Consider the following 26,938-nt stretch of genomic DNA (forward strand, 5'->3'; position numbering starts at 1 on the left):
AATTCCTAAACAAGCAATGCTAGGAATAGTTGCATTACTAGCAAAATCAGGGCTTTGTGTAGCTGTCACTTCTACACTTTATTAAATGTACAATTCCATACAATTTATTAACATGTATATAAATATATCATTTATAAATGTTAAATTGTATAAACTACTCCCCCCTATTTATTTAAAAAAATAAGAACAAAGTAAAAAGTAGTATAGCCGCCAATCGGTATTCACCTTCATGTCTCCTTTCTCTGTGCTTCTGACATCCATTGCACGTAATCACAAACAAACAAAAATTTCCCAGCACACTTACCAGCTAGCCTGCAAACAAACCAATTGGACCCTGTCTAACAATTCACGTTAGAAACGGGGGGGTTTTGTTGCACACATTTGTAAATATATGCGGAAGCCGTCAAGCCACCCATGTCAAGGCTCCTCTGAGTACTGTGGCCCTAACTTTATAGTTTTGAGAGTCTCCTAGTTGAATATATATAGCAGTGGATAAATTAAGGGCAGGTTTGGTTGGAGGAAGCCCACTCCTCCATGTGCTCCTTACTGCAAAGGTTAGTTATAAATTGGGGTGGTTGCCATCTTTTTGTATAGCTTATAATGGTTGTTGCCCTGTATTTTTTAACCACTTACAATAGACTGCACCTATTAGTGTCCTCCTAGAACCCCACGCCCCTGCATGCATATCAGGTGCACTCTGTGATTTCTGTGTCCTTTGTACACAGCTGAACACAGTCCGAAGTAAAGAGCCAATGACAGCGGCCCTTTACCATGTGATCAGCTGTGTCCAATCACAGCTGATCCCTTGTAAACAAATGCTGGTTATTGTCAGTTTCTTTCCTCATCACTGTCACCGTGTGAGGAAAGGGAAGCCGATAACCAGCTATCCTGGGACAGGAGACATTAAGGGCCCTTTCACATGGGCTGTCTGATCAGGTCCACCTGTCAGTTTTTCAGGCAGACCTGACTGGCACCTCCAGTCTCCTCTATGGATCGGCAGATGTCAGCGGACACATGTCCGCTGACACGCGCCGCCATCCGATCCGATCCTGTCCGCCAAAAACAGATGGATGGTGGTCCTATTTTCCACCCGTCTGGCACATCGGATTGGATGGAAATTGACAGGCAGTCTGTCTCCATCCAGTTTCCCCATAGTGGGACTTTGTTGTGCAGAGCGGACACGGACCTGTCATCCGCCTGCTCAGCCGGGGATCAGTGGAGCGATCCCCCACTGAGCAAGCAGATTCCACTAAGCAGAGGTGCCCATGTGAAAGGGGTCTTACACTCAGTGCCCTGATTATCAGTGCAGGCCCATCAGTGCCAGTCATTGCCCATCAGTGCAGCCTCATCAGCGCACATCAGTGAAGAGGAAAAATTACTTATTTGCAAATGTTTATAACAGAAACAAAGAAAACTTTTTTATTATTTTTAAATGTTGGTCTTTTTTGTTTAGCGAAAAAATAAATACCACCAAGGGAAAGCTCTATATGTCTCAAAAAAATGATAAAAATGACATATGAGTACAGTGTTGCATGCCTGCGCAATTGTCATTCAATGTGTGACAGCATAGAAAACTGACCTGGTCAGGAAGGGGATGAAAGTGCCCGGTAGGCAAGTGGTTAAGTCTTTTGTGTAAATAAGAAGGTAGAGGAATTAAAAATCTTAAATCTTTTAATTATTATATTATTAGTGGTAGTATTGATCAGATGTGGAACTATCCTGACCTGTTACTTAGTTAATATTCAATACCTTCAAGGTTAATATTAACCATCTTCCCATTTTTAGACATGCCGTATGCTGTTTAAAGGGTCAACATCCAAAAATTCTTATTATATTATATTATTATACAGGTTTTTTATAGCACCAACAGTTTGCTCAGCGCTTTACAAAATGAAGGCAGACATTACAGTTACAATACAATTTGGTACAAGAGGAATCAGAATTATACAGTATTTCAGTTCTAGGTAAATGTAGACGGATTAATTCTGGCTTTTCATATCACTGAAACTTTGTTGGAGACTCCACCCTCCCGTCTTGACCATTGAGACGGGTAGCAAAAGACACAACAATCTGCATTGGAGGGCATTAGAACAGGGAGCTCCAATAACGAGATCTCACTTCTGTTGAACCTCGAATATAGAAGAACATACCATCTGGTGATTCAGCTCAGTAATATCTACCTGTCACTGAAATATCAGTTTTGGGTGGACTGACTCTTTAAATATCCACAATGAATAGCTTGCAAAGCTTGAATTCACATTTTCCTTTTGTCTTGATAAGCAGAACTGCACAGCGATGACATGCCCCCTTTCCTCCCTTCTCTCTCTACCTCGTGAGCTGTGACTTTAAGGAAATGGTGATCAGTATCTCATCTTCCCTCCCCCTCCCCCAGCCCTGCTCGCAGAATGCCATTTTTTTCAAACGTTAAATGGGCAGGATGCTTGTAATATTTTGTGGCTGGTCCTTCTTGTTACGATGGTGTCCCCATCTGGTGGGTAGCCAGTAAGATTATGGAGGCAGCAGCAGCAGCTTTTGCAACAGGTGTCCTCTTCCCCTCTGTGCATCCTCTGAATCCACCCAGTCTCTGCGTCTCAGGCTGGTGCTGGGATCATCGGTGACAGCATATTTCACATTTTACTGGCCCTTGTTACGTGTGACACAGCAAGAACGTCTGGTGGGAGGGAGCAGCCTCTCCCAATGAGATAAGGACAGCAGACAGGTGCTTTTTTCTGCTTTCTTATATCCTGCTCTTGTACCAGAGACCTCCACCTGAGCTTTCTCTCTTTTGCACAATAACCAAATCGATCACCTGCCAAGCCCAAGGAGAAGAGGCAGCAGCTGTGACTGCAACCCGGCTTTAGAGAGTTAACGTCTGTAATCTCCTGGATGTCATCAAATGTTTCACGTTTAGCCTGTTAAACGCCTCTGTATTACCAGGATGGCAGCCGAATGTCTCCCCGTCCTCCTCCTGCCATGGAGACTGCCTGCTACACTGCTATGCTCTACACTCCCTTTGCTGCTGTTTTAGCAGCCTATTGAGATGCAAACCACCGACATGTCACTGTGCAAATATTGGACCTGTGTTCCAGGAAGAAAAGACTGAGGAAACGGGAGAGGATGGACGTGCAGGGAAAGTGAAAATGTCATCCTGTTTTGTGCAATTTTTATTTTTGTTTCCATTGGGATCATCTTTTATAAGCTACTATATTATTTGTGACATTTGAACCACATTTTGTTGAAGAAACCTTATCTCTTCTCATTTTTTATTTCTAAAGCCGTCTGCACTATATTGCTGCAACAAACAGATTTTTGGTTTGATCTCCGCTAAACTTGCAACAGTTGTGAAGGACTGAGTCAGTTATTTGTCCTTTATGTTATAGATTGTACAGATAATGTTCCTCTCCTAACGTGTCACGTTAACAGTTTTTACATTAACTGAGATACTAATGCTATCTTAGCATATTTTTTTTTCAATAGAGATCAAGCCTGTCTTCCTTAGTTTTTGCCATGCTTAGCTTGGAAGAATCCTGTTTTACAAAGAACATGCTGATGTAGCAATCCCTGGCTTTCCAGGCATTTTTTGAATAGTTTTCTAAGTTCACTCCTTCACTTACACTCCTGAGCGCTCTGATGATTCACGCTAAATAATTTGTGTTGTGCCTGGTGACAGTCTCACTGATCCAACCTGTTGCCGGAAAGCCACAGTGAACCTACTTCCACATGCAGACCACTGAACTTAAAACTGAAAGCTGAAGTGGAGTTGTAATGCCTGTAAAAGCAGGTGAAATGCAGGTAACAATGGGCTTTTGAAAGCAGTGAACAGGAATACTCGGATAATAAAATAGAAAAACAGGTAACACAAGCTCCTCCCAGAAACCCACCTGCAAGCCTACACCAGTGAAACTAGACTTGCTGAAAGTTCTACCTTGTTTGGGTCCTCCTCCTCATGGAGGACTTATAAGGGGTTGCTCCAATCTGACCCTTAATTGACTGTTTTCACTAGTGACGTAGCAATTCACAGCAATACCTGCAAAGATGATGGAAGAAATCTCTATTTCAATGGCCTATGATGCCCACCTCTTCAACCAGCTCTCAGATGAGGACATTTTGGCAAAGCTGGTTGAGATCAGCAAGCCTAAACCTGTGGTAAGTAGGACATGCGTTAGTGGAATGTAATATTATACTGAGCGCTGGTAGAAACATATGGACTCATTCTAGAAAGAGTTTTTATGCATACATGCAGTAACCCACAATCAGAATTCATTATGGACTGGGTTGACTTTAGCAGAGGGGTTTCTGGTTTGTTAAACTTGGATATTGGCACATAAAAAATTTTTCGTGGATTAAGGCTTAATGGGGCATCTTCAGTAAGACAGATCAAGGAGTGATAATGAGTAAAGTACTCAACCAGAGCAACCAATCCAGTACTCATCTAGAGCAACCAATTATGCCTTAGTTTAACCTGAGCTATAAAAAATTAAATCTGATTGTATAGGTAATTGCAATTTTTCAAATTACGTTTTGTCTAGAAGTACTCACAGATGGCTTATATATCTGTCTTCTGGATTAGGGAATGATATACCTGTGGTGTATGTGGTAAAGACACCTTCAGTTTTACCAAGTTTCAGAAGTACAATCGATTGTTTTGGATGAACTTTCCCAAATTATCACTGTAGTTTACTTGAAATAAGGGTGGCACTCAGGATTTCTCCATATGATATGATATGATATGATATAAACCTGGGTGCTTGAACTGGCCAATTGCACATGTTCATGTCATATCTTCCAATTGACTACCTTTATTATTTGATGTTATGTTTTTATTATTATATATCTTTATTATTAGAAAACAATGTAATGCTTCAAAAATTAGGCTACGGTGCCTTGCTCATCATAATGTCACTCTGCTGTGCTTTATTCAGTAAGTTTATGTTTTTGGATATATGTAGTTTAGTACTTTATTTCATTTATAGCCTTTCCAGTTAGATGCCTCATAGGTGATATGCGCATGCTGGTTTTTCCTAAAAACATCTGTTTGTGGATCAGTCAGTACTCGACTATTATGTTCTACCTAAATATTTGAGAAAGTTATTGTAATGTAACAGAACAAACACATGATGTCTGTTCTATGACATTGTTTATGTAGCCATGATGTAGTCTATAGCGACGTCAGCTGGTTACCAGTGCAGCATCTTTATCTTTATCCCTAAGGTGGTTTGCTGCTGAGAGATGCAGGATATAAATACTCATTTCTTTAGCGGGATCTTTTATGTAGTGCAGATATTCCATGAAGTATCTCTAAGGCTCCATGCACACTGGCTTAAAAATCGCTGCTTCTATAGAAGTTTTGTGTTTTGCCTGTAGAAGCAGCTAATGTTATCCTATGTGTCCATGCACAAGAGGACAAATACAGGCATATTTTGAGCTTAGCATTTGGAGGCAGGAAAAAAAAACCCTTCTGGTTTACGTTTTTGATTGGCGTTTTCTGGCAGAAAAAACGCTAAACTCGCCCAAACTCTGTACAAAAAGGCTCCATTAATGTTTTATTTTTCTACCAAGGGAACTGGAGTTTTTTTTAAGCCCGGTATGCATTGAGCCTTATGGTATTTTTTGGAACAGATTCTCGGTATGGTGCATTAGGAATTAACATGACCTGTGTTTGCAGTTGTTAAGGTGGGTGTCTGGGCTCTATAGGAATTTCCCTGGCTGCCCTTGATTTTATACAGTTACTAAGGACTTGTCTAAACTTAACTGTAGTTGCCATAGTAACAGGAGGAGGATCAAGCTTCCATGCTGAGTGTTGCTACTGATCACATCATATAGTGAAAGCCTTATAGTAAAAATCAGATCACTAAATTGTATCTATTAAAATATGATACACAACTACACAACATACAATTTTCCCACTGGTAATATTTGCATTGTAAAATCTTAAATTCCCTTGTGTGTGATTGGGGCTGAATAAGTGGAGGGTCAAAAACATCATGCACTCACTTGGATCAGGGACCCTTATGCCGCATACACACGGTCGGATTTTCCGACGGGAAATGTTGGATGTGAGCTTGTTGTCTGAAAGTCCGACCGTGTGTATGCTTCATCGAACATTTTCTGTTGGACTTTCCACCAACAAATGTTTGATAGCAGGTTCTCAAATTTTCTGCCAACAAAACTTTGTTGTCAGAAAGTCCAATCGTGTGTACAGTTGCACAAAAGTTCACGCATGCTCGGAATCAAGCAGAAGGAGCGCACTGACTATTGAACTTCCTTTTTCTCGGCTCATCGTACGTCTTGTACGTCACCGCGTTCCCATGTTTGTAATTGTTGGCCAACCTTTGTGTGACCGTGTGTATGCAAGACAAGTTTGTGCCAATATCCTTAGAACAAAAATCCACGGCTTTGTTGGCGGAAAGTCTGATCGTGTGTACGGGGCATTAGGCCTCATTCAGGTGGGTAGATTGACTGCTGCATTCAGTATTGGCTAGACACCACCTCTGAATGTGGCGGCATCCTGTGCTATGGCCGCATACAGACTGGATGATTGGGTGCAGCCAGTTTGTATGAGTCCAGAAACACTGTCCCTGAATGCAAACTATCTGCATCCAGGGCCAGTCGCACATGTGAATTTTTGTGTAAAACACCAACTTGTCATTGGTAAAGGGTAAGAATCTGGCAGCACTTGTTTACCCACACTGTGTGCATGCAACCATCTCTGCCAGTAGCCGCCCAAATGAATGTAGCCTTAGTTAGTTCACATAGGGGATAATTTACTAAAATTGGACAGTGCAAAATCTGGTGCAGATGTGCATGGTAGCCAATCAACTTCTAACTTCAGCTCGTACAAAAAAAAAAACATGGAGGCTGATTGGTTTTTATGCAGAGCTGCACCAGATTTTGCACTCTCCAGTTTTAGTAAATCAACCCCATAATATCAGTTAAGTAGAAAAGATTTAAAACACTTTGGGGTTGATTTACTAAACCTGGAGAGAGCAAAATCTGGTGCAGCTCTGCATAGAAACCAATCAGCTTTCGGCTTTTTCTTTAGTTGCCAAGAAAAAAATTCTAAATCATATCTATCACCTCTTCTTAAAAGAGAAGTATGTGTTTTTTTTTATATTCATACTTACCTAGGTGGTTGCAGCATCAAGCCAAATCTGCAGCTGTCCCCCGGCATCTCTGCAAAACTGAGCCACCAAACACCGCCGATGGCTCGATTCTCACTCCTCCCCGAGCGGAGAGATGCTGCCTGTCAGTCAGCATCTCTCCTACTCTGATCCTCCACGCTCATTGGAGCGATGAGCTGTGGAGGGGTAGGAAGCGGCCATCTCATTGGCTCGCTAAGACTGCCATCAGTCAAGGCAGCTGGCGGATCCAGACTTCTGAAGTCGGCATGTCGCGCCACCTCAAATGATAGCAGTGGCGTCAGCGGAGAGCGGACTTCAGACCGCTCTCTAGTGAAAACTGGTCACAGGAGTGCAAAACAAATTGCACTCCTGTGACCCATAGGACAAGCCCAGCCTAAAAAGCTCAGGCTGGACTTCTCCTTTAAGCTTGCATGCTGATATGACAGTAGTAGTGTACACTAACCAATCATAAGTCAGAATTCTGCATTTTAATTTAGAAGTAAAGCAGTAACTTTGCTCAGACTATTCACACTGAAGTCACGAGTCGGATTTGACTGAGCATACACTGTGCATACAGTAGTAGGCAGACTAAAACGGATTTTGATTGGTAGCTGGCTAATTTGTCTAGGCAGAAATTATCTTGTTCAAAGTGAAGTAACTCATATCATTCAATCAAATCAGCTTGAATTTGACTGGTTGCCATAGGTTACCACACTTTGCTCATTAACTTTGTTCATTAATTTTGTTTGTTGCACGGCGTTATAGAAGAAATGCTGTTTGCTTATTTTCCAGGAAGACATTAACACCATTATAATACTGTCTGTAGCATAAATGGACAGGAATGATGCATTACAGGACATGTGCAGATCTCTCATGCCTGTCAATCACAGTAAAATATCTGCCTGTCCATTGTCAGAAGCAATTTCTGTCCACATTTTCAGTTCAGGACTCAGTTACTGCATAGATATAGTTGGCTTCGGGCCTCATTTCTCCGGAGTCTGTGGGGCAAACCTTTAGGCATTCTATTACATGCAAAACGCTGCATTTTGCATGAAAAAAAGTCCCTGACCCTTTCCAAAAATGCAGAGGTACAAAAAGGCATTGATGTGAACATGTTCCATAGGAACCCATGTTAAAAATTCCCACGCATTTCTGCAAAATGCATCAAAAAATGCGCTAGTGTGAATGGAGCCTTAGGCTCCATTCACACTAATGCATTTTTTCATGCTTTTTGCTTGCAGAAATGCAGGACGTTTTTTTTTTAACATGGGTTCCTATGGAACATGTTCACATCAATGTGTTTTTGGAAAGGATCTGTTACTTTTTTAAACGCAAAACGGTGCTTTTTTGGTCAATAGACTTCAGTGGAGAAGCTGCAGAAAAGCATGTATTGCGACTTTGCCTCCATTTGTGTTTTTATAGCTGCCCAACAACAAATTTCCACCCCCACCCCCCCCCCAAAAAAAACATAAAAAACACAAATTGTGGTAAAAAAAAAAAAAAAAACGCAGAAAGCACTGCAGAAATGCTCAAAAGCAACATAGATAGATGTGAATAGAGCCTTAGGCTTTGTTCACACTAAAAACGGATGCAGCTGACATTAGGGGTCCGGTGCATCTTTGTTCTCTGTTTCAAGAACGAATCGGGCCTGAATTTTTGGCTAAATTTGGACCTGACACAGAGCCAAAGATGCACAAGACGCCTGTGCAATTCGCTCCGCAGCCACTCTGGAGATGTGTGAACCGGCTTCATTGAGAGCCAGTCACAATCTCCTGTCATGCGAATTGGATGTGGGGAAAGCCGCATCCAATTTGCACTAGTATGAACCCAGCCTTAAGCCGCGTACACACAAGCAGAATGTCCGACAGAAAAAGTCAGACGGAGGCTTTTCATCTTCTATTCCGATCGTGTGTGTGCCTCATCGGACTTTTTTTTCGAGAATTCTGACGGACCTAGAAATAGAACATGTTCTAAATATTCCCGACGGAACCAGTTCCTATCAGAAAAAAACGTTCGTCTGTATGCTGTTTCGACGGACCAAAAACAACGCATGCTCTGAAGCAAGTACGAGACGGAAGCTATTGGCTACTGGCTATTGAACTTCCCTTTTCTAGTCCCGTTGTACGTCACCGCGTTCTGGACGGTCAGACTTTGGTCGGACTTTGGTTTGACCGTGTGTAGGCAAGACCGCTTGAATGGAGTTCCGTTGGAGAAACCTTCGGAGTTTATTCCGATGGCAAAACCGGTCGTGTGTACAGGGCATAATAGTATTTTCTGTAAGAGACCTCTGTCTGAAGTTTAATCAAATCAGATGAATCTCATAGGCCTGGTTCACACCCATGCATGTTTTAGCGTGTTTTCAGTTTTGCAGACACACACTACAGTCCATTCAACATGGTTTTCTATGGATGTAGTTCACATCTGTGCATTTTATGGAAAGGGCCAGGGACTTTTTTCTGGCTTCTGGTTCCATAGACTTCAATGGATCAAAAATGTGTATTGAAAAACGCAAAATGCACCTGGAATATGCAAACTGCAACCTGCATAGGTGTGAATCAGGCCTTAAAAACCCACCTAGAAACACCACATTCCACCAGGAATCACAATTTGCTAATGAAGCTCTGTTAGCTTGCTTCCTCACCTAGCTTGTTTGACCTGATCTCTGTATTCTGTATACATATACTGAGACAGCCATGTGTCTATACATCATACTGAGAACAAGACAATATCATGAACATCTACCAGACTACCACCCTATCAGTCATATATCTGAAAAGTCCTAGCCACTAATGTGGAGCTATGGGTAGAAGCCAAAACTGTCACTGGAGGTTCTTGTGTTGTATGATTTGCTTCCACCGCACTATATGAAGTTTTACAGAAACCCTAAACTTGTTTGCTCAAGTTCTTACAATAAAATTGGCTCACTTTTAACTCTTTGAGGGTCTGGTCACTAAAGTGATCCATTGCGGTGTGTTAATTCATGAACATTTAACGCGCATTGCACTAAAGCAGCCCATTCATTAGGAATGGACTGCCAATGCCCCACAACATGCACAACTTTTCAAAACGGAACACATAGGGGTTTATTTACTAAAGCTAGAGAGGGCAAAAGTAGTCACAATTCTGCAGAGAAACCAGTCAGCTTCCATGTTTTACTGCTAAAGCTTATTTAAACAAGCTGAGGTTAGAAACTGATTGGTTTCTCTGCAGAACTGTGACTAATTTTGCCCTCTCAAGCTTTAGTTAATAAACCCTACAGTATGCATGTAGTGGTGTGTTGGCTTGCCATTAACAATGAATGGCACTTCAGTGCACTGCACATAGAGCATTGGCATGCATTGTGGCGACACACGTTAACATGCACATTTTAATGCTGATTGCCACAACACAAGTGGGTCCTACAAAATATTGCACATGGGTGAAATAGATGTTCATGATAAATCTTCCCACAGTTAAAAGCACTTCAATTGACTGTTTACATTGGGGGGCCCATTCATACTTATGCATTGTAGTAATTCGCTCCGTAAGACCCCTTTCACACTGAAGTAGTTTTCAGGCATTTTAGCGATTGAAATAGCCTCTAAAAATTGCCTGAAAACTGCCTCACATTCTGGGCAATGTGTGCTTTCACACTCGGGCGGTACGCTTGCAGGACGTTATAAAAAGTCCCGCAAGCAGCATCTTTGGAGCTCTGTATTTAGTGCTCCCAAAATGCCCCTGCCCATTGCAATGAATGGGCAGCGATTTGAAAGCGCTGCAAAAGTGGACTTTTTACCTTTTTTTTTTTTTTTTTTTTTTTTTAGGTAAAAAGCGCACTAAATTGCTGCAGAATCGGGGAGCGCTGCAGTGTGAAAGGGGTCTAACATGCATTGCTACAGCCCATGCCAACGCACCTGCAATGTGTGGTGCCATTTATTGTGAATAGCACCCCAATGCAGAGTAGAATGTAAAGCACAACGTCCTTGAATGCACCATAATACGTATAGGGGTTGATTTACCCAAAATCTGGTGCAGCTGTGCATGGTAGCCAATCTGCTTCTAACCTCAGCTTGTTTCATTTAGCCCATTTGAAAATGTGCAAGTTCAGCTTAACTCGCATGATTTCAAACCGGCAATGCAGTCCGACTTTAGGGGGCGATTTGACAGACATCTGTGCGGGTTTCTGCACAGATGTCTATTCAAATCGCCCTGAAGTAGCCAAAAGTAGTACAGGAGCTACTGTTGGGAATCAGTGCGGCGCATCAAAGTCGGCGTTGCACCAATTCGGACGGTGCCGTTGCCGGCAATAGAAGCCGATTTGATATGGCAAATCGCATGTCAGAACGGCCCGATGTGAAAGTGGGCTTAAGCTTTGGCAATAAAACCTGTAAGCCGATTGGTTTCTATGCAGAAGTGAGCCTGATTTTGCACTCTCCAACTTTAGAAAATAAACCCCATACTGTACATGGTGGTGTACTATGTTTTGAAAAAAGGGTCATGCACTTTTTATTTCAACTTTGTGGCATTTTGACAGCGCATTCATAGTGGAAAAGCTGCCTTAACGCAACACACATGAACAGGTGTAAAAAACGCACAAGCATTAACCTACCGCAATTGATCACTGTAGTGTGAATAGGCCCTAAGCCTTTCAATATGAAAGTTATATGGTAAACTGCCTGTCTTAGAACTAGCACCACTTCCAGGAGGTAGGTAATGGCATCCTCCAGCACTAGCACAAAGACCTTGGACACACCAGATAACTAAGGCCCGGTTCACACCTATGCATTTTTAGTGCATTTTCAGTTTTGCAGAAACACACTACAGTCCATTTAACATGGTTTTCTATGGATGTAGTTCACATCTGTGCATTTTATGAAAAGGGCCAGGGACTTGTTTTTGGTTCCATAGACTTCAATGGATGAAGAGCATGTATGGAAAAACGCAAAATGCCCCTGCAATATGCAACATGTATAGGTGTGAACCAGGCCTTAGGGTGGCAGTATATGACCAGATAATAGACAGAAATTACCACCAAGCATTTTGATTACCACAACACAATAGTGTAAATTCAGCTTCAATAATCTGCCCAGTGCAAGATTTTAAAAAAAATAATTTCTCATTGGTTTCCATGGGTTGTCTCTGCTTTTTTCCAACCAACTATTGTTCACCCCCTTACTAGTACGTAAAAATCTATTCAAACTTTAGTGTTTTTTATACCTGTATTACCTCCCCTGCAGGATTGTTATTTTTATGCAAATCAGATTAATCCTTTCTGCTTGACCCGAAACTCTTGTTGCTCATGAAACTGCATGCAAATGAGCCCATACAAGGGATGGGAATCTAGTGGGTGCGGTCTGATTTCTCTCGTCATTCCGGTCATCCACACCTGTAATGATGATGGGAAACAATTGTGGATCCCTGGCTCAGCAGGTTATAAAAGGAATAGTTTGAGGCATCTTATGCAGGTTCAGTAGGGAAAGGCACACTCACATTTAGATATAGCTGTTATGTTAACCCCTGTCCCTCTTCCCATCAACCAGCTAGGCTGTGAGGATTCCATGCAAGGGACATCCGAGATTGCAGCGGTTCACTCCGACTGGCCTTCTAAAGCTGCGTTTATCAGCGTGGAGATGTTGGACTCTGTACTGGAATGGGTAAGTTCTCCAGAATTCTATGGGCCACTGCTGATCTGCTGAAGAAGTAGGTTGGATAACTAGGTCTAATAACCAGTGGAATTATCCAAATCGGAGTATTCCTGTACCATCACATCCAATTCATTCTCTGTCACAGTACATCATATTAATAAAACTTGGCTAAACTATCCCATACTTTTTATCTGTAACTAACTCTCTCTGTATTATTCGTGTTCCTTTTTTTTTTTTTTTTTTTTCTCTGCGCTTTTTCTCACTCTCCAAAATTTTATGATAGGTGCGAGCATGATTGTATTTTATACCACAACTTTTTTTTTTTTTTTTTACATAATTGTTCATTGACAAGATTCTGTGTGCATGGCCAGTCACCGCTAAACATCTATTTGTACTTACCTCAGCAGCCCTTGGGTTGTTTTCTAGACAGATTACCTGATTATAAAGATGAATGCTAATGGGAGTGTTAATAAACATGGGTTGCAGGAAAAAAAATCACTTGATTTCCCCCATCAACAGTCAGGGTTGATGGGGGAATGCCTCCCACGGAGCTATTGTGTTCTCCAGGTTGAGGAGCCATCCCTGCTGGGAGAACACAGTGATTATTGCTAGCGGCTATTGTATGAAAAATCTGACAGGCTGGTTGTACCCAAGTTGATTGGCCACACATGGTTCGAATCTCTACCGGTCCCTGCTGAACCGGCTGAGATTCGGACCGTTTATGGCCAGCTTAAAGAATAAGTTCACCTTTCGGAACATATTGCTGCCACCGCTTGCTGCCCCCCCCCCCTCCCCTCCCCCCCCTGTTGCAGCAGTATGGGGAGAAGTTCCCTGGACCAGTTGTCACTGTCTGAAAACAGTGCGGCCGTGGGGGACTCCGCCCACACAGCCGCGTCATTCATACACACAGCTCTGTGTGTGAATGAACTACAAGCCCCAACATCCTTAGGAGCTGTCGGCTTGTAGTTCTCAATGAACTACCTCGGCGCTGTGGTAGTGCATTGCATCAGCGATCTGCTGGTCACTGGTGCGATGCTTTACAGGCTCCTCCTACAAAAAATAATGTACATTTTATTTATCTGCAAAAAAAAAAAAAATTTTTGCAGAAAGGTTAACTTATCCTTTAAGATGTATGGTGCAGCAATCGCAATGGGGGCTAAAAATATTAAAGTAATATGTAATTCGCAGCAAAAATAACTTCCGGGCTTGGCCACATCTGCAGCCGCTGTTATGTGCCATGAAGGGAACAGTGCCAGTATATCATAAATTATGTATTACGCTGTTTAACCTTTTTTTTTTTTTTTTTTTTTTTTTTTTTTTTTTTTTTTTTAATTTTCAACTTTATTGAAATGTCACAAAGTCACATTAAATTCATCTTTATTCTCCTCATCAGGTTGCTATAAAGTGTACTGCATTGCACCACGCTGTGCTAATAACAAATTGCCTCACCAATGGTTGACTCCTATGGGCAAGACTGCCCAGCACATCCAATTGCATATGTTGTGAACAGCCCCCCAGTGTTACAGTAAACTGATAGCGTTACATTCTGGTTTTCCTTTTAACGTATGCTCAACATTTTCAGGAGGAGTTAAAAAGATTACCATTGTTGGCTGGGGGTATCGTTTTAACATCGCCATAACAATTACATGACAGGAAGTGGTTTGTGTATAGGAAGCATCTCCCCCCACGATACTACAACATATCAAATGTTTATTTCTGATAAACCCATGATACCTTTTTTATATAGATCATGTGACTCTACTCCTGTCTGTAAACCAGCTTGTAATTTCTTTTATTTCTTGATGTACCGGTAATTATCTCACAGCCTCTGTTCTTTCCTATACAGTAAAACTTTAGTTTGAGAGTAACTTGGTTTGAGAGCGTTTTGCAAGACAAGCAAAACTTTTAAAAAATCGATTGCTTGATATACAAATGATGTCTTGCTATACAAGTAGCGTCATGTCACAACTGAGTATAAGAGAAGAGAGGCGCCTCTAAGTGTAGTAATATGGTTACATTTAATGAAGGTGCAACATTTAGCAACTCACATGGTTGATAATTAAAAGAGGCACATCTAGGTATGCAGGTATCTGAGGTAAAGCTGTCCACATAGATCATCCTCTGCACCGCCATCAACATCCTTCCTTCCACGCTGCGCTCCATGAGCGGTTCAAGCCTCGCTTTCAGATCGCTCTACCGCAGGGTAGTCTTCCCAGTCATGATTGCAGACTGACAGCGGTGAGAGCCGGCAGTGCAGGGGATGGTCTACTTGGACAGCTTTACTCCGGAAGCCTGCATACTTATATTGCCTCTTTTAATCATCAACCATGTGTGTTGCTAAATGTTGTACCTTCATTAAATGTAACCATATTACTACACTTAGAGGCGCCTCTCTTCTCTTTTATACACTGTAGTTCCTGATGGATTTTGCTTCTAATCCCTTTGTGGAGGCTTCCATTTGTGGATGGACATTTTATGGTTACAGAACTTATCACATTGCAATATTTTTATATGGACTATAAACTGAAGCACTTATGAATAAATGGTTGTGGAACGAATAATTTCTTATGGGGAAATTTGCTTTGATATACAAGTGCTTTGGATTACAAACATGTTTCTGTAACTTATTATGCTTGCAATCCAAGGTTTTACTGTATTACTTTTTTAGATAATTTTCCACAATATATTTGTGTTGGGAGAAAACTATTCCCTCACTTACTGCAGTCTCTCTCTTGTAACCGTCTGATAGGTTACATTTTCCACTTAGCAGCCCCCTGTTTTCTCTGCATTTATTAGCAGAGGTGTGGGAGGAGATGAGTCTACATTGTAGTAGTTGGAGGCTTCATGTAGTATTGTTTGTATGTCTGAAACAATATGAGGAAATCGTGTTGTCTCAGTGAATGCAGGAAACTTGCCTTACGTCAAACAGAACAGTCTTTCTGAAAGGGAAAATAAAGTCTCACAACTAAATCTTTATCATTTGACTTTGCTACACATGACCGGATACTCGCGGTAATCTGAAAATATTATCTAAAGCGCTCTCTGTACCGTATTTGGAGTACAATATCGGTCTGATTGGCCATGAAATTGTCAAACAAGGTTTTAATGGCCATTTCTTTAAATTGATTGGGGACACAACGATGCATAAGCTTGGCTATTAAAGTTTTAAAAAGAAAAAATAGTCAGGTCTCCGCTGACTAAAAAAAAAAAAAAAAATAGTCAAGTTTCAACTTTAAATAAAAGAAAAATAGTCCAGTCTCTCATCTTTTACTTCATACACATAGGAGTATATGCATGAATAGGTAAAAGAGATTGATATCTGAAACCACAAGGAAAGTTCTTATTGAAACCCTATTCTTTATTTACCACAAAACTTAGCATTTTAAAACCACAGCTCCGCAGGGCTCTGCTTGAGCAATGATAAAATATGTAAAAACGTTGTAAACACTGTCAAACTGTTCCAAATAAAGACTGAATAAGTACAAACTTGTGAACTGGTGAACACCTATATAAAGAAAATCTTTATATCAGAAACCTATATTTTTGGGAATTTCGACACCACCTATATACACTATATTGCCAAATGTATTGGGACGCCTGCCTTTACACGCACATGAACTTTAATGGCATCCCAGTCTTGGTCCGTAGGGTTCAATAATGAGTTGGCCCACCCTTTGCAGCTATAACAGCTTCAATTCTTCTGGGAAGGCTGTCCACAAGGTTTAGGAGTGTGTCTATGGGAATGTTTGACTATTCTTCCAGAAGTGCATTTGTGAGGTCAGGCACTGATGTGGACGGGCCTGGATCACAGTCTCCGCTCAAAATCCTCCCTAAGGTGTTCTATCAAGTTGAGGTCAGGACTCTGTGTAGGCCAGTCAAGTTCCTCCACCCCAAATGCACTCATTCATATCTTTATGGACCTTGCTTTGTGCACTGGTCCAAATCATTTGGTGAAGGGGGATTATGGTGTGGGGTTGTTTTTCAGGGGTTGTGCTTGGTCCCTTAGTTCCAGTGAAGGGAACTCTTAAGGGGTCAACATACCAGGACATTTTGGACAATGTCATGCTCCCAACTTTGTGGAAACCGTTTGGGGATGACCCCTTCCTGTTCTAGGACTGCGCACCAGTGCAGACAGCAAGGTCCATAAAGACATGGATGAGCGCGTTTTGGGTGGAGGAACTTGATTGGCCTGCACAGAGTCCTGACTTCAATCCGATAGAACACCTTTGGGATGAAATAGAGCGGAGATTGCGAGCCAGGCATTCTCGTTCAACATCAGTGCCTGACCTCACAAATGCGTTTATGGAAGAATGGTCAAACACTCCCATAGACACACTCCTAAACCTTGTGGACAGCCTTCCCAGAACAGTTGAAGCTGGTATAGCTGCAAAGGGTGGGCCAACTCAATACTGAATCCTACGGACTAACACTGGGATGTGCGTGTAAAGGCAGGCGTCCTAATACTTTTTGGCAATATAGTGTATATCTGAACTACCAGGAAAGTTCTTATTAAAATCAATTGTTTGTTGCTTCTTAATGGCACCCCAATTGCGGCGTGATTTTGCAGCGATGGTCATGAGATAAATCGCGCTGCAATTACAGAAAATCGCAACCCAAAAAGGAGCAGGGGCTTCTTTTGAGTGACAGCATTGCGCGTTGCGATTTGTCGCGATTGTAGCGCGATTTGTCGTGGTAAAATCATGCCGCAGTTTGGGTGCCATTAGGAAGTAATGACATTGCATAAGCCCGTGATTTACCGCGATTTCAAATCGCGGGCAGAATCGCAGTGATTCCGCCCACAATTTGGATCGCTCAGGTGTGAACAGAGCCTGAATGAAAGCAGTTATGTTCAGGGCTGTCTTCTCCTGACTGACTTTGTGTGTTGACACAACAGCCTATTAGTAGTCTGTAAAAGTTGTCTTATGTTAATCAGATAATACAGATAGCGAAACTGTTTGAGCAGCTCTTTGTTGTGGTGTAGTACCTGCTTTCACTGTCCAAAGAAACAAATTTACAAAGACTAAACAAAAGTCAATGTTTAGAGTACACAGGAAGTTCTGGTCATTCCTGACTGGTTAGTCGTCTAGCATGTAATCATGTATGCAGTAATAGGTCCACCAAATGCTAACTAGGCCTCTTCTTTTCTATGTACTTTCTGACAGCTGAATCATTGTCAGTAACCTAGCACAAAATACATTGGGCGTCAATGGTGGATATCTAGTTTAATGGTGCCTCGTGATAGTTATTGAGTAGATCCAGAATTGTGCTTCTAGTTACTGAGGATAATACACAGTGGTGGCACAGTGGTGTAGTGGTAGCACTCTCGCCTAGCAGTAAGAAGGGTCACTGGTTCGAATCCCAACCACGACACTACCTGCTTGGAGTTTGCATGTTCTCCCTGTGCCTGCGTTGGTTTCCTCCGGGTACTCCGGTTTCCTCCCACACTCCAAAGACATGCTGGTAGGTTAATTGGATCCTGTCTAAATTGTCCCTAGTATGTACGAATGTGAGTTAGGGACCTTAGATTGTAAGCCCCTTGAGGGTAGGGACTGATGTGAATGTACAATGTATATGTAAAGCGCTGCGTAAATTGACGGCGCTATATAAGTACCTGAAATAAATAAATAAATAAATAAATTGAATGGTTAGCAGAAGTGGAAATCCTGGTAAGCTTTAAAGGCCACCTCATGGATCTCAGTCTGAAAAAAAATATAACCACTTTTGCATAGTTGGACTTCCTAGCCTTAGCTGGTATGCAAAAGGCAGTTAAATAGGAGCAGGTGACATCACTGAGGTGCCTGAGCTGAAGATACTTGTTTGGTTAATTTTTTTTACTGGGCCAAGAAGAATAAGAATGCCTGGTTGAGAATCTTTAAATGGAATTTTGGCCCGCAAAAGACTGATGAGATATTTTCGGCGGAAAATGCGACTGTGTGTATGCTCCATTGGACTTTTGCTGGCCGAATTCCAGGCAGCAAAAAATTGAGAGCATGTTCTTAATTTTTCAGTCGGAAAAAGTTCCTATCCGAAAATGCGATCGTCTGTGGCAATTCCGACGCCAAAATTCCTATGCATGCTCAGAAACAATTTGACGCATGCTCAGAAGCATTGAACTTCATTTTCTCGGCTCGTCGAAGTGTTGTATGTCACCGTGTTCTTGACAGTCGCAATTTCAAATGAACTTTTGCGTGACCGTGTGTATGCAAGGCAAACTTGAGCGTAATCCCGTCGGAAAAGCCGTCATATCTTTTTCCGACGAGAAAACCGATCGTGTGTACGTGGCATAAGGGTGTGGTGCTGAGATGTAGCCATCATCCTAAAAATTAGAACATGAAGAATACCCTCTAAACCACCAGGGGGTGGGCACTATTGTGGGCCATTGAAGTACACATAAATGCAATAATATAAAAATACAAATTGTATTTATACAAAAACAAACACGGCTTGAGTATAATAAATTGCACAAATAGCTTAAACATGCCAGTCAATGATCTTGGATCAAGAAGAAAAGACATTATGGGGTTTATTTACTAAAACTGGAGAGTGCAAAATCTTCTGCAGCTCTGCACAGAAACCAATCAGCTTCCAGGTTTTTTGTCACAGCTTAATTCAACAAACTGAAGTTAGAAGCTGATTGGCTACCATGCACAGCTGTACCAGATTCTGAGGGAACCAGTTTTAGTAAATCTACCCCTATGTGTACTTAAAGGTATCCCACAATAGTCACTAAATGCAAGGTCTGATTAATACATCAGGTCTCCTACGCTCACTAAAAAAAAGAAAAAGAAACCTTTGTAGAAAGGTTGAAAAACACACTTTCCTTTTACTTAGCTTTTTGCACTGGAATGGTGTGGTAACAATCCTGGTGAAATCCTAGGAACATGGAGTATCCCACGTATCAGGAGAAGATGCACTGCAGCATCTTCACATCAGCATGTGAGTAGATATGAATCTGGCCTTAATATCTTTGTAGTTTTTACTGGGGTTGGGCAATGTGGGGAACCAGTATCTGTGGTGTCAAAGTTTGCCTCCCAACTTGGTTTACCAAGACGTCCTGGCAAGCGAGTCTGTACTAAAGAGCTACTGCTTCCCAAGAGTCGGTAAAAGGTGCACCAGCATTGACGAGAACACAGCCTACTGCTCAACCCTTTGTGAGGACCTCTAGTGACTTTGCAGCACAGGTCGCGGATGTAGCAGCTATGGTCAGCTCCAATTCTGACCCTGATTAAACCATTTTTTTTTATCTTTGTTTTTAATTAAAAGAGACTTTTTTGGTGGTTGAGACATCCTGAAAGTAAAGAGTCAATGGCAGGTCCTCTTTAAAAGATGCACAAATGCCCCGTTGCCCATAGCCTTTCTGCCTGCTTTTAGACTTCATATGAAAAAGCCTAACCTCTTTATAGCTCACTCTCTGCTGCGTTACCATGGGAACATTAAGAGAAACTAGAATTATGTTCATAGTAGAATAAGGTGTATGATTACATATATATTTAACAAAACAATTGCGTCTTCTCAAATAACTTTTTAATTATGTGGTAAATGAGCCTTTTTCAGCTGTATGGATAATTGTTGAGCTGTAACACTCATTAGTTTTTGTAATGAATTATTAATGACACAATGGTCTGTATGTTAAAAGATCTATTGGGAAAGTGAGATATTGCAGTTGCTTATAGCGGATATTTGCTTTCTCAATATTAGTATAAAAATGAGTGATACCTTCAAATCTAGCGATTTTAATAAGACGGTTTGACATGTCTCTTAAGCTGGACACACACGTTACAATTGGATTATCCACCTTGTATAAATACATGGATGGTGCATATAGTAAACTTGGTGCAAAGTTGTTCAAGTTAGAGACCCTGTCTTCTTACGATGCGTAACAGTCTTCCTATAAGATTATGTTAAGCTTCCTTGTATTGTACAATTATTCTTCTTGTAATTATTGATATTGTAGTGATATTGAACAGGTCTGAGACTGCTGCTGGGTGCCACCATCTTGGATGTCTCATCAGTAGCCCCAGGCAGACTCAGAGCTGTCACTGAAATGATGCTCTGTAGTATCCCTGCTATCATTTCCTTACATTTGAGGCTCACAGAACAGCCTCTTATTTGATGACAATGTAGAGAAACTGATAATAGGAGCTCCCATGCAGCAGAGTGCTGAATAATGCCAGCAGTGACACCTCCTCCATTCTGAACATATTACAGTCCGCTCCTCCTTTGATTGCCATTGGCAGTCTATCCCAGGGCAAACAGGCTACCTCAACCCTTGAAGTAGATATTGCCTTGTTCTCAGGAGCAACAGGTACAACCACCCTTTAAAATGAATGGCTATATACCCAGACAGTCTGCATCCAGGGGTGTATGTCAGTATGCATGCACATGTTCATGTAAGTAGCGGTGCAGCCATTGATAGCTGTGTGCAGCACCTGTGGCTCCAAATTTTACGTCATACAGCAACAGGCACCCATGTCCAAAGGCTTGTGTTATAATTGTCTTCTTGTCATCTAGTGCTTTTTTGTACAGTATGGTGTAAATCTGAGCTTCTCCTGGCCCCTGGACATTAGGGAGATCTCAGGAGTCATTAAAGTTTGCTAGACTCCACATTTTGACACCTGTGTGTACGTGACCTAAAGGCTCATTGCTGAAAACACAGTCCTTTTTCCACATGAAAAAACTTTGCCTTGGACATGTTCCTGGAAACTTTCATCACTGACCTCTCTGAAAAGAGCTGATTCTGTTGTGTTGGACTTTATCAGACTCTCATGGCTTTGTTCTTCAGAATGTCAGGCCTGCAACAAGTATACCTTTGTTTGGTAAAGAAGGCTGTCTCACATGGATTATCCCGGTGTGCCTGTAGTGCATGGAGCCAGGGCACATAACTGATACTGATCCACTTTTAATTAGCATGTAGTGCGATCGCCTTGCATTATTCTGTATAGTAGAAAGTCAGGCCAGAATTTCAGGAGGCAAGGCACGCCTCTATTTACAGGAAGCCACTGTGTGAGCGTTTTACCTATCTGTGATAAGTGTGCGAAGGGAGTGGAACCCTGGCTCATAAATAATTAGGGAGCAGGTAATGTTATCTAATCTGGAGGAATATGGAATGCTTCAAAACATAATGTGTATGTAATAGTTTAAGTGATTTTGCTGTCATTATGCAACTCTTAAAGTAGTACAAAGGGTGGCGCTTCTAGACCACTCAGTAAAGGGGGCTCAGTGCAAAGTTCAAATATCCGTCACTATTGAAGATGGTTCCCTGGACCAGGTCCTGAGTTTACCTAATGCACATACCAAAAGCAAGCAAGAGAGGACACCGCCATCGAAGTGTATACCCTTTATTAGGCCGCTTGCCTGCCGATCTGAGTACATGACAGTCACTCCACAGAGGACTCTACCCTGCATTTTATGACATTCTGACCTTATTTTACATGCATTGAGTGCATTACAGGGGGTCCCCGGGTTACAAACAAGTTAGGGACTGTAGGTTTGTTCTTAAGTTGAATCTGTTTGTAAGTCGGAACAGGTACATTTTTTAAGTGTAGCTCCAGCCAAAAAAACTATTTTTAAGCTTTTTGGATAACCTAGGGAAGGGTTAACACCCCTATAACATTTGTTTTGCTGTGTGTGCCCCTGTTAAGAAGATTTCACTTCACTTTCTGTCCCAATGACAATTGGATTTTGAAAATTTTGGGTTGTTGTGGAAACGAGCCTTGGTGATAAAGCATCAGTGGAGGTACCTTTTCCCCATATTAGCTCTTACAGGAGAGAATTTCCCTTCCTAGGGGTAGATTTCCTCTCACTTCCTGTTGTCTCCCTCCGTTTGTAAGTAGGAGTCGTTTGTAAGTCGGATGTTTGTAACTAGGGGACCCCCTGTATATCTTTTATTCTTTGTTTTTAACAACAGTATACACTTAGATTGTGGCACCCTCTCTTGCTTTTGGTATGTGCATTAAGTAAACTCAGTAGTTGCTCTATTTAGGGGCTCTGCTTACTAGTTGTGCCTTGCTTGTTCCTTTTTATCTCTCAAGTTTGCCAGACAGGACCTGTCTGAGTATAATTTACTCTCTGCAGGCTCTAATGATTCGAAAAAAGTTATGATGCTCCCGGTAGCCAAAGGCCATGTGATGCAGGCTGTCCAGGCTTAAAGCTGACCTATTCGCATCCGTTTCAGACACTTTTCTTTCACCAGGAATTGCACATAAGATTGCAAGCAATTGCCAGATTAGGTGCAATCTACCAACACAAGCCAATTTAAGCTAGAACTGGGCAATACATTGACAGTTTTAAAAAAACGGAATCGAAAAAGGAAATACAACTATGGCAATTTCACTGAAAGCGAGTGTTTTTTTTTTTTCTATTATATTCAGTGGGGGCACATTTGACCCCATTTCCTTGTGGCTGGTTGAAACTACCGCTATATGTCTTCCAATTGCTTTGCAATTTCGTCAAAAAATGAAATTGACACTTAGAGTGCAGATTTTCATGTGTATTACTAGCTTAACCACTTTGGCCCCGGAAGGATTTGCCCCCTTAATGACCAGGCCATTTTCTGCGATACGGCACTGCGTTGCTTTAACTGACAATTGCGCGGTCATCTGACTCTGTTCCCAACCAAAATTGGCGACTTTTTTTTTTTCCACAAATAGAGCTTTTGGTGGTATTTGCTTACCTCTGCGGTTTTTATTTTTTGCACTCTAAACAAAGAGCGACAATTTTGAGAAAAACATTTTTTTTATTTACTTTTTGCTATAATACATATCCAAATAAAATAAAAAAAAGTTATCGCGTCTACAAACTATGGGATAGATTTAGGGACTTTATTTCATTTTTTTTATTGTTTCTACTAGTAATGGAGATGATCAGCGATTTATTTATTTATTTTTTTTGGACCAGTGACATTATTACGTTGATCAGTGCTATAAAAATGCACTGGTCAATGTCAAAATTACACTGGCAGGAAAGGGGGTTAACTGTGTTCATTATATGTTTTCTAACTGTAGGGGGGATGGGCTCACTGGGACATGACAGAGATCACTGTTCCCGATCACTGGGAACAGAAGATCTGACATGTCCCCTGTCGGAATGGGGATCCGCTTGTTTACACGGGCAGATCCCCGTTCTGCCTCTGTACTAGGCAATTGTGGGTCGCCGGTGGACATCGAGTCTGCCGGACCCACGGGCACGGTCCCACCCATAACTGCACAAGCTGCGATTCGCGCAGAGAGAGCTAACCTGCCGCCGTATAACAACGGCGGCTGGTCGGCAAGTGGTTAAAGTGGATGTAAACCCTCACATATACCCAGTGAAGTGAATAGCCTCAGATGATACACAGGGATGAAACAAATCTCCCTACCTAAGTTCTACATGCATATCTGCTGTCTTCAGCTTTTCTCTTTTTAGAAAGTTGAGTGTTATGAGATTCTCTCTTCCTGTTTAGAGCTGCTGTAAAGCCTGGACATACAGCCAAGACAGCGGATTGGAGGAAAGGGACGCACCCCCTCTCCTCATGGGTAGAGACTTTCAGATCTGTTCATTGAATAGTTCAGCGCTCTGCTAATCTATTTATAGCATCCTCCCCAACACAAAATTCTGGCTGCTTTTATCTCAGCTGACTACTTGTCAGAAGTTATGCTGATAATAGAAGGACAGAGCAAGAGACAGATATGGGATATAATGCTTTGAAGAGAGATACAAAAACACTGCAGATACATGTGCCAGGTTCAAATTTCATGAATCCGGTTTATATCCACTTTAAGTCAAGACAAGATTTTTTTATTTATTTTTTTTTTTTATTGGCGAAAAAATGTGATTTATTTTTTTAAGCTGACATGTGGCCTTACTAATTCATGGAAAATGTCCATTTCTATTTCTAAAAAGGTTATGTATGCCAAGATAAAACAAATTAACGTTTTCCAAAAATGTGCATTTATCTTTCAACTTTGAAGCATAATTAACATGTACTGCATACTATAGGTCACTAAGACGCAAATGATTTTGCATTCCATCATCATGCAATATTTGAGTTAACCCTTTCACGCCAACCATATGAAAATATGCGGCTTGCTTGTGCCGGGGTGATGCCTGCAGTTGCAGGCATCACCCCAGTACCGTTTTTTAGAGCCGGCGGCTGGCTGTCTTGGGATAACAAGACATCGGGAGGCCCGAGCAATCGGCTGGCATGTCCACCGGCTGGCCAGAGACCTGAACAAATTAGCTTCAATCTTGGCTATAGTAACCCAGAAGCAATGTCATGACCTCACTTCTGGTTTACAGAAGACTTAAAGGCGCCAAATTTAAAATATGACAGCATTTAAAACCGCCAAACTTGGTGTTTTGATTGCTTTTAAGTGCAAATGAGGGATTTGGGATCTCATAGACCCCAGATCCCTCCATAAAGAGTACCTGTCACTGCCTATTGCTGTCTCAAGGGATTTTTACATTCCTTCTGACAGCAATAAAAATGATCAGAACATTTTTCTTTCTTTCAAAAGGACAGTGTAAAAATAAAGAAAAAAATAGATTTAAAGCATCCCATTCCTCTGTGCTTGTGCGCAGAAATGAACGCATACGTAAGTGGCGACCGCAAATTTAAATCGCGTTCAAACTACGCATGTGAGTTATCACCACGAATGTTTGAGCGAGAGCAATAATTCTAGCACAAGACCTCCTCTTTAACACTAAACTGGTAACCTATAGAAATTTTTAAAGCGTCGCCTATGGAGATCTTTTAAGTACCGTAGTTTGTCGCCATTCCACGAGTGTGCGCAATTTTAAAGCATTACATGTTGGGTATCTATTTACTAGCGTAACATCTTTCACATTATACAAACAATTGGGCTAACTTTGCTGTGTTTTTTGTGGTTTTTTGTTTGGTTTTTTTTCGTTTTTTTTTGTATTTTGTTTGTATTTTTTCCCAAAAAAGGGTTTGAAAGACCGCTGCATAAATATCGTGTGACATAAAATACTGCAACAATTCTCTCTGGTCTCTGCTAAAATATATATATATATATATATATATATATATATATATGTGTGTGTGTGTATGTTGAATTTTCAAGCAAAAAATATGGATTTTAACTTGTAAGCAACAAATGTCAGAAAGAGGCTAGGGCATGAAGTGGTTAAGGTTATGAACATGTCATGCAAAAAATTTAAAGTTGTTGTAAACCCTCACATATACCCAGTGAAATGACTGGCCTTAGGCGATACACAGATGAAAATAAGACTCCTACATGTTGTACCTGTTTATCTACGGCCATCTTTTCCCATCATCCTTTCAAAGTGCAGAATTTACACAGGATCTCTCAGCTCTGAAAAGAAGGGGCAGAGAGCTGAAGTTACATCAGTGAGATCACCTTTGAGAGCTGATTGGAGGGAAGGGACAATACCCCCTTAACACAGCATACAAGAACAGAGCTTAGGCTATCAATCAGACTGTGCCCTCCCCTGTCACCATTTCTCTCTTGGTGTCAGGAAAATGCATCAGAAGTGACACATGCTCATAGGCAGTGATGACACTTAGTACTCTGGATTGAGACAAGTACACTAAAGATGGATAAGCTTTATTCATATTTCATGTCTGAGGTTTACTACCACTTTAAAAAGGTCATTTGCATTTTGTGGCTTGTGCATGTTTAGGAACTCATTCTAGAAAATGAATTGTGTCGCTCATCTGCTCCAAACCATCTCCTCCCCTCAGACTTGGCCTCGCTGTGTCATAGCCACTTCTTATCAAGGGTTATGTGATAAAGGAGATTTCCTTGTGAAGTATCAGAAGAAACCATGTGGTTCCACCATGCTAATTTTAACTGTATCCAATCCATGGGTTTCATATGTCGTGAAAAGGTTCTAAGGGAAATGTAAATTTGAATGATCCACTTTTTAGGCCCCTCTTAAAGTCTAGGCATTGCAGTAGCATTGGCCATCACACCACAGTACACATGGTGTATGGGAGGGGGAGTAAGTAAAGGAAAGGGCTGCCTTAATGCAGTGCATACTCCCAACTTTTTGAGATGGGAAGGGCTTTTTTTTCAGCGGGAACGCAGTTCCGGCACCTTCCGCACTGAATGTATGTAATGGCTAGGGGTGCTGGATTGTGTTACAGTGTCTATTGATGCCGGCTGCTGGGGATCTATTGTTACTGAAGGTGCTATTTTTTGCAGGGGTTTATTGTTGCTGGGGAGGTCTATT

The 26,938-nt window shown here is 41.5% G+C and overlaps 1 protein-coding gene across 7 annotated transcripts in view; it reads left to right on the top strand.

Annotated features, from left to right (window-relative positions):
* Window positions 1-26,938, top strand: part of RABGAP1L (RAB GTPase activating protein 1 like) — a 595,387-nt gene that overhangs the window by 532,021 nt on the left and 36,428 nt on the right. The window contains exon 1 of one of the 7 annotated variants that reach the window (XM_073593443.1): window positions 2,406-4,146. The exons of 4 other annotated variants lie outside the window; for them this stretch is intronic. In XM_073593443.1, coding sequence (XP_073449544.1) covers window positions 4,036-4,146 — 111 coding nt within the window. In that variant the 5' untranslated portion in view covers window positions 2,406-4,035. Of the gene's footprint in view, window positions 1-2,405; window positions 4,147-12,592; window positions 12,755-26,938 lie in introns of those variants that run through there. 2 more of the 7 variants (XM_073593442.1, XM_073593441.1) reach the window with 2 other exon arrangements.

The sequence above is a fragment of the Aquarana catesbeiana genome, linkage group LG07 (genome assembly GCF_042186555.1).
Source record: "Aquarana catesbeiana isolate 2022-GZ linkage group LG07, ASM4218655v1, whole genome shotgun sequence".
Lineage (NCBI taxonomy): Eukaryota > Metazoa > Chordata > Amphibia > Anura > Ranidae > Aquarana > Aquarana catesbeiana.